Source organism: Trachemys scripta, chromosome 6 (assembly GCF_013100865.1).
Source record: "Trachemys scripta elegans isolate TJP31775 chromosome 6, CAS_Tse_1.0, whole genome shotgun sequence".
Taxonomy (NCBI): domain Eukaryota; kingdom Metazoa; phylum Chordata; order Testudines; family Emydidae; genus Trachemys; species Trachemys scripta.
Window position 1 is genome coordinate 52863508 of NC_048303.1, and position 15094 is coordinate 52878601.

The 15094-nt window shown below is 36.3% G+C and overlaps 1 protein-coding gene across 15 annotated transcripts in view; it reads right to left on the minus strand.

Annotated features, from left to right (window-relative positions):
* Positions 1–15094, minus strand: part of MEF2C (myocyte enhancer factor 2C) — a 144962-nt gene that overhangs the window by 73505 nt on the left and 56363 nt on the right. For 9 of the 15 annotated variants that reach the window (XM_034773267.1, XM_034773280.1, XM_034773274.1 and 6 more), the window contains one exon: positions 9270–9466. In XM_034773267.1, the coding sequence (XP_034629158.1) occupies positions 9270–9323 (54 nt within the window). In that variant the 5' untranslated portion in view covers positions 9324–9466. Of the gene's footprint in view, positions 1–9269; positions 9467–12168; positions 12233–12999; positions 13153–15094 lie in introns of those variants that run through there. The other 6 variants (XM_034773270.1, XM_034773266.1, XM_034773272.1 and 3 more) reach the window with 5 other exon arrangements.

A 15094-nucleotide genomic window follows, 5' to 3' on the forward strand; every position in this document is an offset into this window, starting at 1 on the left:
GATGATGGATACAATATTTTAGTACTACAGTGATTTTACTGAATATTAAAGATTGCAATAATTTATTAAAAATATGTTGTCTCTTTATGTCTAGGTGCAAACCAACTGAAACCTATAGTTGGAAGTCTATAATTCTGTACTTAAATAATTTTTACTTGTGCTAAGTTAAGAACAACATGAAGTAAATACAGACATTTCTTAAACACAGTTGCATGCACACAAACTACAGAGTAGCTTAATGATTATATTAAAAAATTGTACCTGGTCGTATTGAGGAGAAGGGGTTTACTGTAACATTTCACAATCCAAATATGATCACTTTACTTTACTAGGGCTAAAAAAATCTCTAAAAGGAATAATTCTGATAACTGATTAGGAACTCAGATACTACAGACATTGTAAACCATATAAGCAGCTAGATAATCTGTCAGACTACAGGAACAATTTCTCAGGAAGGAAGACTCTTATAATGTAAAATCTAACTATGTGTTGCTAATTTACTGACATATTTAAAAATAAAACTGACCTATTTGCATGGATTTTGATGATATCTGATTAATATTAAATGTATTTTTCAGTAGCACAGATTGAATAATTTCATATTCTTACCCCTGCTGACTGTACCAAGGACTAGTTAATTAATTAATTAACAATTGAGCCTGCTGTCCAAATCAGATTTGGAACATGCTTTATCCCTTCTGCTTTCTGGATCAGTGGATGTCTAGTACTGTCCTCAAGTTTCCATATTTTTTTTGTATTCAGGAGGTTTATCAAGCCCTGACTGGGCAATTTGTGAAGTCCTAGCCTCTTGGACTAGTCTATGATGATAGTGATATAACCGGGGAATTAAGTGTCGAGAAATATAAAATGGCTGCCTAGAAAGAGGAGGTTAGCATTTACCCGTTTAAAACCTTGAAGCCTCTCACACACAAAATACATAAGCCATACAATAGAAAAGCAATTGTCAGTATTTTTAAGTTTTCAAAAGTACAATTCTAGAAGTACTGTGTAACTAGTGTTGCCAAGCAATGTTTCACAGACATTTCCAGTGGAGTGTGCAGGGAATGGAGCATGTACTTGTGCAGCATGCTGAAAATTAATCATGTTGCATGTGTTCTACATAAGCTCTGAATACAGCTTGCTTTATTCATTTAGAGCCTGCTTTTCAGAGCTGATGAGCCCCTGAACTTTCACTGAACACAATGGCAACGCCCAGCACCTCAGAAGATCAGGCCCTGAAAGTACTTGGGTACGTGAAGTAAGGAAGTTTAAATGCAAAGATGATTGTCCAGGCTTTGAGCAAACTACACTTGTTTTAAATATTACAAAAACAAAAGGAAGAGTGAAAAAGCCAGTTCCTAGCTTCCCTCCCATAAATCAAGGCTAGTTCTTTGTGAATTTTGGACCAAATTCTGGCTAGAGGTTAAACTTACTGTATGCACAAGAAGGAAAGAATGGACCAAAGGCGATTTGGGGAGACATTTTCCATCTCCAATTCTGGTTCTCCTCCAAAACTACAGAAAGACAATTCTTCAGGCTTTCTATGGTCAAAGCTGTGAATGGGCTTTCTGAGGCATGGTTTTGGGATCAGGGACTGTGATATCTGTGAATGGAGCTGTAGCCAGCTAGAATGCAAGTGCACATTCACACTACTTCATAGCTGCAATATGCTCTCACTAGGAAGGTAATTTGGCACAGTGCCAGAATTTGGCATTCTATTTATAGTGAGTAATGTTTGTTTAAATTAAATACATTAGGAGATAGGTTAGTTGGTTTTGTATATAGGTCCTTTCACATACTGGAATGAATAATACAACTTGTATGTATGCTTTTTCCACTCAGACACTTATACCAACAGACTGTGATAACAGAAAGAAACAGCAATCTACTTGCAATTGTTTTTATTTATGTAAAATTATGCCAAAATTGTTGTGCTGCTTGTAGATGTGAATGGAACAGTGTAAGAGCAGAAATCATTGCTGAGAGGTAGAAGCTTTTATTCTGCTGATTTAGAGTGACTGGCCTGTAATAGCAGTGCCATCGTTGGTACTCAGTATCTGTCACTGGGGGACACAGAGTCTATGGCTTACTTATTCTGTTTTCCAAACAGCAGCCTGTGCTCTACCCTGCCCTCCAGCAGCAATTCAATCCATGGACAGTATGTCAGGTCTTCCCTCCCCTCTTTCTGTCCTGACATGAGGCTGTGCAGTTGCTGCCACTGAAAGGAGGAGAAGAGACGGGAGTCTGAACCCGCCCCCCCCCATACATTTCCTGATATTATGTATATGTTAATGTGAGGGCCTGTGGAAACCGGAGGCAGCTCATGCATCCAATATTTGATGTATGCCTTCTACCTGGCTATGGGGGAGTGTTGTGCTGGTTGTCCCTCCTCAGTCAGAGTGGGGTCAGCTGATATGGGTTATCTGGCAAACAGGAAGCATCAAATGAAGTACCCTCATCATCATAAAATCAAGATGGCCATGTATGAGCCATGTGACTTTTGACTAAAGTGCCAGGAGCAGACACTTATCTCTACTTATCATATAGCCAAACCCCGACAGCTCTTCAAAAGCTGCAACCCCCTTTCTATTCCCACCCGCGACTCTCCTGACTATTTTATTCTGCTTAGCTCACTTTGTCATTTTAAAAGGCTCTCCTGCAACAAACCTTATGGCTATGTTCAGTGGTGGTGGCAGTGGGAAGCAGCACCACTGCAGAATTCCCTCTAGACAAACCCTCCTTTATGCGACAACGACTAGGCATACCATATTAAATGAAAGGTCCTTTAAAGAGCAGTAAGGGACCCTTCAGCAGCCAGCTCTATGTTCTTGTAACTCTCCAGCATAACTTATAGGGATAACATAGCAGCAAGTTATGCTGCAAAAAGAACTATTGTGCTTGACAGCCTCAAGCATACTGAGCCTTGACTTGCTGAACAGCAGTACTAAAGAGGAGCTCTAAGTAGAATGACCTAAAATTATGACTGTAATATATTAAATGGCCCTATCTTATAAAACAGGGTTCTTTTAGCATCTCATGATTAAGCTTCACAAAAATGAAGGTGCATTACACTGTATTGTTAGTGTATCAGCACACAAATAATGAAGCAGAAACTGTGAGATTGTTCACTCTTTCACAAGTCCTAATTTTTTTAGTACATAATGGCTGATCTCTGTTATGACATTTGTCTTCATGAAAAAAGAGGAGAGGGATAACTCAGAGGTACGTTAATTAATGGATGGTATACAACTCACAAATTATTAGGGTAGGCAATATTCAGAGTCTTTTATTCCCAAATATTCTAAACAGTTCTAATTCTCCAAAACGTAACCTATATCATATTCAGACTTGAAGAATGGTTGGATATTATTTTTTTCTCTACTGAATGATATGCATAATGATGGTTAATCTCAGTTATCCCGCTCCTCTTCACTCATTAGGACAGATTGAATTAACTCACTTATCCTGTACCTAGATATATAGACATGGGCATCTTATTAGTGAGAAAATATATCCTTTCTATCTATGTATACATACTCTAGATAATATAAAGTACAATAAAACTGACTTTTTATCTATACCACATTCACTAGGTCTGGCAGGTACAAATAAATGTTTAGGGTAAAAAACATGTTTACTAGTTCAACAAAACTAAAATGTTCGTAAGGTAAAGGTCAAAGAATATTTCATTCCCTGCTGAGCAAATGGTCAGGAAGCACATTTGTCTGCATTTCCTGTCATAACAGGAAGAGTGTAACTTCTTCCTCTCCACAATGGCTTCAGTTCTGCTTCCCACCTCCAGCTCTTTCTCCCTCAGGGCCTTCCAAATCAATCCTTAGAAGACAGAAAGGCAGTGGCCATATCTGCTCTAGTTTTCAACACACCTATGTTTAATGATACCATAATTACTATTGGACTATCCTTACTTAGGCTGCTCATTCATATTTCAAATTAAAAGTAATTTGGCCTAAATATTTACCCAAAGGTAATTAACTTTAAATTATACTCTGGCATATTTTGGAAATACAAACATACCGAATCTTAAATATAATACAGCCACGAAATTCATTATTAGGTCTGCATCTCTTGTAAAACATTTTCTCTACCATGTATGGAATCTCAATTAGATTAGTACAACATGAAAGAATTTCAGATTAAAATGGAATCAGAGCCAATTGGGCCATTAAAATTAGTAACCTGGCCACTAAAATTCAGTGTACATCTTCTGTTACTTAAAGAGAGAGAAATGTTGAGGTAGCCTCTCTGCTAAAACTAGGAGTTGTGCCTAACAAGGAAAATCTATTCCAGTGCCATTACTCATGATGTAAATTACTACTTAATGTGAGTAAGGATGGCAAATCAGGCTTGCAGAAATTAAGGGCTACATTATGGTTTTAAGGTGCATCTCATTGAAAAGAGTGGTATAGAGCTGCACTATTCAATGTTATTGAGATATTCCCTTCATAAAGCACTGTAATCGGGGGGCAACCCACCAACCTCATAAAATCTCAAAACTAGACTAAAACCAAGTTAACTTGTGAGAGCAGACTGAATGTTTTTTGTGGTGGTGGTGGTGGGAGGGGGGATCTCACAAAATGTCCTCCTAAATTTGAGCTGATCTTTGCACTAAATCATCAGGCTCCCTTTTCTGCTTCTACAGATGACGTTCTGATTGAGATGACAATTTTGTAGTCTGTTCTTTTCAACAGAGCTAATGTAGATAAAAATAGATGCCCGTAAATCTGAAACTAGTTTTGAAACTAGCCGCATGAGGTATTGGAGTCAGTAGAACAAATCTAGGTCTTCCTGCAAACGGACATTTCCCTCCAGGATACTCTTCCCTGCCCTGTAACCTCACTTTGCTTATCTGCTTTAATTTGTTCTCTGTTCAGCTGATAACTGTAGCAAGTCTTGTTTTACCTAGTTTCACACATGTGCTGGGAGCTAAGAATTATCAAAAGTCGTACACATGCAAAAGTTGCTCTGCACGTGTTTTCCAAGTGCCTCTAATATCATTTTCAAACCAGCTACAGAGCCATGCTACTTTGGGGAGAAAGTCTAATATCTGAGTACGTATTTCCTATACTATTTGATGGTCCCCTATCTACCCCTTTAAGCCTGCCTGCCTTTTCTGGGTAGTGTAAAGGGAATTTCTGGAGCTCTTCCCCTCCCCGCCCCCACCATTTCACCTTTCTCTATGGGGACACCAGTGCAACTGCAAATGGCCCTCGCTACGACTGGTTGAAATGTTTCAAATTTCAAATTTGAAAAATAAATGGGAGGAAATTTAAACAAAATATTTGGAAAATACCCCTTGCCTCCCATATTACAATCAACTGTAGAGCTGGTTGATTTTTTTTTTTTTGGCCTTTGAAATAAACAAACATAAAAACAGAAAAAATATCTCTGTTTTGCAAATCTCCCCCCCCCTTCTAGCCCTCATCTAGACAACCCTCAACAATCTGATTTGCTGGCTAGTCTCTGTTGGAACTTATGGTCCAAAGTCAGAGTACAAGGCTGATATTGTTGGCTACCACCTCAATTGATGGTGCCACAGAATCTGAGCATGCAGATAACGCTTACTGGCCTCCCAGTTGTTAGGATTGCTATAGCAGCAAGCCCACAGCAGAGTTCCAACCATCTGCCATTAACATAAGGCTGCGAGGCATTTTTATTCTTCCTCTCTGGTCTAAAGCACAGTGAAAAGGCTTGTGAGAAATGGCCCTGGCCAAATGCAATGGGTTCCCTAACTGGGTGAATCTGGGGCCGTCCAGGGAAGGAGACTGTTTTACTCCCTCAAAAAAAAAAATAGGTTTTTTTTGCTATTAGCAGATGTAAAGGTAGCCATCTTACAGCAAAAAAACTTCAGGACCAGACTCCAAAGAGAAACTGCTGAGCTCCAGTTCATTTGCAAATTTGACACCATCAGATCAGGATTAAACAAAGACTGTGAATGGCTATCCAACTACAGAAGCAGTTTCTCCTCCCTTGGTGTTCACACCTCAACTGCTAGCAGAGCACCTCACCCTCCCTGATAGAACTAAACTCGTTATTTCCATACTGATTTATACCTGCCTCTGGAAATTTCCATTTCTTGCATCTGAAGAAGTGAGGTTCTTACCCACAAAAGCTTATGCTCCCAATACTTCTGTTAGTCTTAAAGGTGCCACAGGACCCTACTACAGCAAGTAGTAATCTGTTAAACAAACAATTGCCATCTCTATCCCAATGGGGCAAATCCACTGCTCAATGTCCCACCTGATTAGTCAGGCAGGGTAAATGTGTGGGGGACAGTGGAGAGGAATCACTTTCTCCAGGCCATGGAGCAACTGCAGAGTCCTTCTGCTGAAGATATTCCAGCCAAATGTCTGAAGAAGACTCAGTGAGCCCTTATGGGGTATCCCCGCTGTGGGGAGAGGATCGGAAGATCTATATATCACTGGGTCCGCTGGCCCTGATACATGCCTCATGCCTTCCCATGCGTTATGTGCTGCCCTGCAGAGAATTCAGGCACAGCACGATCTGCACATGGGATGAACACTCCACATGCAGCACACTCCCCCACCCTCTGCATCCAACCTTCCTTGCTCAGAACTACACTGAAAATTGCAATACGAATGACTATATGACAGGTTCAGATAAACAGATTTGGTTTCGTTCTGTGTCCCTTGTGAAAACCTTTCCTTATGATGGGAACAGGCTAAGAGCCCAAACCCATAAAGTAGGTGAACAGTCCTCACTCATTCAGTAGTAGTTTCATTAGACTAGAATATGGGACTACTTGCATGAGTAAGGTTTGCAGAAATGGGCTGTAATTGGGACTTTAAAAAAAATAATATTAAAAACACTTCTTACAGTTTATGAATTCCCTGTTCTGTGCATCCAAATGAATTTGGTTCCTCTGTTTTCACAAATATAATGGAGTAGTAGAAATCAATATATAGAAGACTTTAAAAAAAACATAATGCACAAATGTATACATTAGAAAACAAATTCAGTGATGAAACTGTGCTCAGAAGCTGCAACAGCTGACAGGATGTGAAATATTTTAACAAATACCCATGTTTGTGAAGTAGTACTTCCTGTTCAAATTTTTAAAAGAACAATCAGCAAAGCCAGTGAAAATCCAGTCATATTGAATTGCTAATAGTACAGCTGGACCTCAACTGCTTGATTCAAAGCCCACTGAAGTCACCAGAAATCTTTACGGCCTGATCTGGGCTCTGGATCAGGCCCTAAATGTACAAAGGAGAAAAACCAATAGAAAGAGTTTACTACTGGAGTTTTCAAAATGTTATTAGAGATGAGACAACAGCATCAAGCCACTTATACTGTGTGGCAGCTAAAGGATGGTATAATTATCCTTCCAGATTTGTTATTAAGTTTGGTTTACCAAAATTATGAAAATAACCAATACTGGAAAAATAAACCCTTTCTATAGTAATGCTATAGCTGTTAGTCTTCCAATGTTATGACTAAGAGTGGCTGCAAGATTGCTGATGAAATATATATGAATCAAAGAAAGGCTTTTAGATATTACTAATTCTGAGAACTGGTGTTAAAATCTTGGAGTAAATGATTTAAAGATCTGTATTATTTATTTTTAAAAGTAAATTTACTCCTTATGAAAGGTGCCAGATTCACAGCACTGGAGAATGAAGTCCTCTATTGGCTTCTATTAACACATGAAAATGGATACTAAAGCTACAATATAAATGAATGTTACTAATGGCAAAATTATGTAGCTTTATTTACAACACGTTAATTCAGACATGCTTTGGAAGAAATTGTGGTAATATGGTATTGGCCAGAACACCAGTGTCTAAATGGTTAATGACACATCCAGTTCAATATTTCAACTTTAATTTCAATTTCAAGCTACAGAGCAATTAAAACAAATATGGTGGTTTTATATTGACAGAATTATTGCTTTCTGGCTTGGCCCACAGCAATAAGCAACCTGTAGGGAAAACACAGACAGTATCTATCATAAATCCTAGCATTGTTTGCTTTTTAAACTCGATTTTCTGCCACAAAGAGTACAAGGCATGCTTATACTACAGCGCTTACAAATTCAATGGAAGACACGCTTGAAAACTAAAATTTTAGATCATTCCTCCACTGGGTTGCTTCTGGATGGTATTATGAGACTTTAAGCTCTAAAGACAACATAATAATTTCCTATAATACAAATTTGCATATACAAAGAAAATAATAAATCAAATACATGTAATTAGTATATTAACATTAACTGAGTACTAAATAATTTTAGATGTATAGAAAATAATTACAGTAGGGTAATCCTAAATTGTAGCCACACTCTTAATGGGCAATTAGTCATACTGTTCAATAATGTTATGCATCTTATTTCTGTATTTGTGGGCCTTAAATCTTAGTACAATATCTCAGGTACAAATTAAGTATACATTGACAGATTTTAATTCAGGACATTGAATAGTGAGACTTTTATTTTTCTTAAAATAGAGAAACATTAATTTTGGCTTATGATCACATTTAACCAGTGGATGTACTGCTGTTAATATTTGATATCAGACTGTCCAGCACATTTTAAAAAAAATTAGGTGACTGACCCTGGCAGACTTATTTCCTGCCAATATCAGTATAGACTCTTTGTTTCATGGTGCATGCAACATACTAGCATTATTAGGTCTTGATTATTAAGCCACATTATGCTGTGCAGATCCCTTTCAAAATCCATGTCCAACACACAAGTAGCAAAGACTTCAACATATTATGAACAAGTACTTTCCTGTACCATAGATAAGAACTCAGTTGTGCCAAAATGCACATACATGAATCATTTTACACATGTGAGGCGTTTCACTGAGTTCAGTGCGACTCCTCACGCAAATAAAGTTGTTCATGTGTATAAGGGTTTGCAGGATTAGATGCTATGGCCCGGATCCTGCAAAGACTTGCAGTCATGCTTAACTTTATGCATTGTGTATGAGTCAATGGGACTGCTCCCAGTGTGTGTACAGTTAAGCACACACATTAGTCTTTGCGGATCAGGGTCTATGTCACCAAACCCCTAATTATAACATATTAATAAACTTCAAAAATATACAAGTCAGACATCTTGATATTTCCAAAAGAACCTTAGAGATCCATTTATTCATATATTGTGTAACACAAGGTTAAAATATTTTAAAAAATCTTTATCTTCTTTATTACCAATGCCTTGTGTAAGCCACACCAGCAATATACTATAACATGAAGCTCCAATACAGTTATTTTTTGCTACTCACCTGTCTGTTACGTTCATCCATAATCCTTGTGATCTGAATCTTTTTTCTCCCCATAGTCCCCGTTTTTCTTCTCTCTCTCGTTCCTGAAATTATGTATTTTTTCCTTCTCTTTTCTTCCTCTTTCCCGTTTCCTCAAAACAAATCTCCCTCTTCAGCACTTGCACTACTCAGTTCACAGACCCCTGCATCCGTTCCTGCTAAGCACACAAAAGAAATCAACTCTTAGTATAAAACTGATAAAAATTGCCAGCGAAATAGATAAAAGTTACTACAGGGAGTTTACCAAGTGCCCTAATTATAATCTAGTGTACAAGCAAATTATTCTGCAGTTATAAAGTAAATAAGACAATATTAATAGTAGTAACCTGAAAGTTTATTTTCATAGTTATAAATGACCGACAAATCTTTCAAGAAATGATTAAGATGATTGAAATGCATGTCTCCATAATTTTCATGGATTTAGGTATCTCTATTTTAAAATATCATTCATTGTGCTAACATGAAAAATTACCTAAATAAGAGAGTTAACGAACCTTTCTGTACCTGTGTATGCTAAGTAGGCCAGATAATTCATTCCTGAAGGGAAAACAATCTTGTGTTTTGATAGCAGAGGTGATAACGCCCCTCATTATGCAAATAGGATGGACCATTATTAAAGTGCTATTTGATATATGAGAAATGTCAGCTAGTTTAAATCTAAATCCTTTAATCTCATTCTTTAAAAAACCTACAGTTAATTCAAGTACTACTTAAAATACTTTAAGAGAAAAGTAGTACTTCTTTATCCCACTACATTTCAAAGTATGTTCTAAACTATCTATATCACAGGTATGTAACTAGCTAACGTGAATTTTTCCATTTGAGAATATTTGCATAAGGTATTTCATCTATTCAGAACGGAATAATAGGAACAGTTGCTAAATAAAGAATGTTTTGAATTAGTATTTTCACTTTTCTGATAAGCCCACATATTAGTCCTCTGCACTTTACAAAAACTAGTTGTATTATACAATTAAAAACTGTTACAGTAAATATATAAATACATTACAACACACAGAAAACATTCCATAAAATGCCATAAACTTCAAGAGTAATTCTAAAAGCTTGCAAAACATTATTTAACCAAACAAAACAAAAGACAAGAAAAACTTTTCGAAAAGTTCATACACATATTATGGCAATAAAATTAATATAATATAAATATTCCTTTTGTCTCTTAACACCCTTAAGATTTACCATAATTATCAGCTGAATATGACAGCACAGAGTATTTGTAAACACTTAAAAAAAAATCCCGCAATCTAAAAAGGATTCAATTAAAAATGATCAGTGCATTACCACTTTTACCTCAGTTCTGTTATACTAACATTATTTCTTCATTTGTCCAAATTTACAACAAATTGGAGTTTTCTTGTTTATTGTAAGCTGGTGCTCTCACAGCCAACTTGATAAATTTCCACAATATGTTATGTAACACTAAGCCGATGTCCTGGCCATTTAATCCATTATTTGGCTCTGATTCAAAGCTACTGAGGTAGAAAAGCTGTACATCACTCTGTCTGATCTTCAATTCTCTCTTTATTTTCTTTGTATTTATTTAACTTGAAGCTGTTCAGTATTTTATCAGCTTAAGAAGAGTTGAGATCATAGCTAAAAGATAATCAGCTGATTATAATTTTTTAACTAGCTATTATGATATAATCAATTCTGCTGGATTAAACAAGGTTTAGATCCTAATATTGTCTATACCAGAATGCCCTTGTATATCGTTAATCAATATTATTTTACAGTATATGGCATGCAAGATGGAGTAATTTGTGATGCCATCAAAATAAAGTGCACAAGTATTTCTGCAGCTTTTTTGCCCATTTGAAATAGTTAAGCAATCTTTTTACTACTTAAAATGACAGTCACCAGATCATATTAACCATAAAAAACTAGATGTGCCAAACAGTGAATTAAAACAAGTTTATTTAAAATGTATTTATACAAACTTTTTTCTAAACAAATCTAGGAGCCATAGTCCCATCTGATATTCACTGTTGACAAACAAACCCAGGCTATTTTTAGAAACAGTCTTAAATTTCCTTGGACTGGGTCTCTTTCCTGTTTTTCCTATAGTCTTACCTCCAATACAAAGAGCAAGTTAAAGTGGTGTTTCCCATGCACATGCAGGACCCAAAGGAGTCTAACAGGCTTTCTCTGTAACAGTAAGCCAATACACTAATCCACAGCAAATGCATATGGAACAATTTCCTTTCCTTTCATTCAACTGAAGCTGGTGGCACTATCGGCTTACAGCACTACGCCTGCCTAAGCTCTTTTCACTTCAAGGTGGAAGGTCAGGGTGGACAGATTACAGAAGTGGTGACAGGGTTAGCAAGGATGAGAGCTGCTTTACAGATCAAGACTCTGAAGCTGAATGAGCGCAGAAAAATCAGTGAATGTTGAAAATCTACTAGGAAGGGCATAGCCAGCTCCTGGTGAAATAACAATATGGTGAGCCCCTCTCCTACACAGTTATCAGTTCCACATTTCAGACCAATCTTTCAAATAACAAAAACTTTTATAGACAGCTCAGAGTACAGAACTCTTAATACTCAATGGCACAACAAACTATTCTTAAAATAGTCACACAATACTTTTTGGGCCAAATTCTGCCCTCAGTTACATGGATGTCAAATCCACTGACTACACCAAATTTACATCAGTGTAACTGAGAGCAAAATTTGTCCCATTGTTTGAAGAAACAATCTATTAGGAAGAAAAAACAAACGCGGAAGATAGCACATATTTACAGGATGTCAGAGGGAGAAGAAATTATGATATCCCATACATAGATATCTATCTCAAAATTACACAGAAATGCAAGAAGTGTTACCCAAAGGCAACAGGTTACCTTTTACTGAATTCACCTGGAGGTGCTTTTTGTTTATTCTCCTGAATGCTTTTTGTTTAGTAACCTAATAACAAATGAAAATTATTGAACTTGTTTAGTGAATTTCTTGCCTTTCTATAATTTGCTATTTTTATTGCAAATACAAATAATTTGTGATATATGGTATTTTGTGCATCTGTCTCTCTATTTATATACATATATATAAATATATGCCCACATACACATATATAGTTCTAAACTGTATATTTCACATGTGAGTGTCTGTACACACACACACACACCCTACTAACATATATAAAAGCAACTATATCAATGAAGTATAATGTATCTTGAGATGAGTAAATCAGTACATCTGATTCATGGATCATCTCCTTCAAAGGACTGACAACTTTTGTGTCAACCAGAATACAAAGAATTATGGATATTATCATTTGCCCTCCACCTGCTCTAGGAATTTCAGTAATGCTCATGATCTTTTTGGATATTCCTGCAGGAATACAGTTTATGGTATTACATTTTTAAAGTTCCTGTTAACTGATCAAATTATATTTTCCAAATGCAAATAAAGCACACTAAGTAGAAAACTTGCAAACAGTACAAAACTTAAGCTGTCCTGCAGGCTTTCATTATCCAAAGGGACTTAAAATAATTCCAGAAGCCTCGCTGAAATAACTTTCCACATAAAAGAAACCTTCCAACATAATGACATAGTTACATGTAAACAATCTGCATTTTTTTTAAATGTCATAGTTACATGCTGTGGAGTTACAGTCTTCAGCATTTTCTCTCTCTTTTTTGCAAACCCAAACATAAAAAAATCAGACTGCTTACTAAAAAGAGGAACTTCATTTTGGCGGGCTTCTGTTCACTTTATGATTTGGCACAGGCAGAGATAGCTGATGGAAGAGTGATTTGAGCCTCAAAAAAAGGAAAAAGTTGTAAAGGACAAATGCTGCAGATCAACCACTCCCCCCTCTCATTCTGTCTCTCTCTCTCACACACACACACAAATTCTCCCTTTCCCTCCCTGCAACACAGAAAAATCTTGATAGAATGGCAGGAAACACGCACAGAGTGGTCAGGGAAGGATATGATGTCAGCAACCACGAACAATAAAAGGTGTAAAGGTGCTTCCTTCCCTAAACTGTTCCAGAAGTGCAAAATGGGAACCAAAACTCTCCACTTCCTTCTCCGAACAGTACTGTCTGAATCTGTACGGCTGCAACACCCCAGACAGCGTTATTTGAACAAGTCACAGAAAGGGTAGTAAGGAGTATCTGAATAGGAGAATTAAAATCGTTATTTTATAAACAAGAAGGTGACCCCAGAAAAACTTAGCTGATTAAAGTTTTCATGGTTTCATTACAAAAGAAACAGACCTGCCATAAAGATTTTTCTCTTTTCTTAGGCAGCATGTTTCTTGAGTAGGCTTATTAGATTTAAAAACAAATAAACAAACAAACAAAAACCCAACAGAACAGCTTGTATATTATCAAAAAATGTAAAAAAAAATGAGAAATGCTGTAAAAAAATCCTTTACCTTGACAGATAAAGGCCTGATCCAAAAGTCCACTGCAATCAATTGGAGTCTTTACATTGACATAATTTATAAGCTTTGCATCAGGCCCTACAGGAAGAGCTAAATATACCTATAATGCTCAACAGATGATGTATCAGAGAAAATTTTGTTTTCTTTAATTAAAATAATGACCCCCCCTAAAAAACAAACACCCCCCCCCCAAAAAACAACCCCAGCAGTTAATCCCCAGCTGTTTTATTCAAACAAAACTCCCACTGAAATTTTACCTGTACAAGGACTGGATGATCAGGCACAATGTACAGATAAAAAGAGCTATGCCATTTAAAAAAGAGATACATTGGATCAAACAAAGATGCTTTTGAATCCCACACCTTGTACTGTTTAGTACTGCAATAAATATAGAACCAGAGCAACAGTCACTGGGCCAAATTCTGCATTGAGCATATTTGTCTCTGATATAATTCTACCAAGGTCAACAGAGATATCACTAATGGTAAATTTGGCCCTTAAGATTGTATGTGATTGCATGAGTGTAACTGAGGGCAGAATTTGGCTTATTAAAGCAACTTTTTATAACAGATTTACATATTTCATGTCATCGTCGTTGCAATATATCTGTGATACAGAAATAGTGCACTCTACTGTATGGTTCGTTTGGGCAAGAAGCCATGCAACAAATGAATGAGTCATTTTAAGATTTCAAACATCTGTCCACAACACTCTGATTTAGAAATTGAATATAACCTACATTTATGTGTTTTGATCTTATGGTCAGAATACCACATTAAAAGATGTGGGAGGGAATTCATTCTAATCTGCTAAACTTATCTCAGGAGAGCATGCATTTTTCTACAGGAAGCGTAAGACAAACATTTAAATCATAACAGAGTCATAACATATGAATATAGACTACTGAAGCTAGCATATGTAATACTGAAAAAACATTAAACATGATGCATGGACTAGTGAGTGCAACAATTTTATTGATCCTTTCATTTGTTTATTTTATCTGAGGTAAAATGTCTTTTGTAAAGTAAAACTTAACCAGTTTCAACATATTCTTTACACATTATGCCAGTTTTTTGCAAAACAATTTTTTAAAAAAGTAAACTACAGAATGCTAGCTGTGAATTCAGTAAATGGCAAAAGAGCCACAAGCTCACTAGCTGCAAAATCAATTCTCTCTCATATTTAGATGATTCATTATCATTTTAAGAGAAAACTTTAATAATTTATCTAGATATGCTGATTTTACTAATTTTACTACTGACTTTGAAGGCACCTGCTGAATTTATAAGGTTTTCTTACCTAATTAATATTTTCTTTCTTTATTTATTTTAAGGGGGAGCAGAACATATCTACTTTATTTTCAGTAGTTAGTCTCCA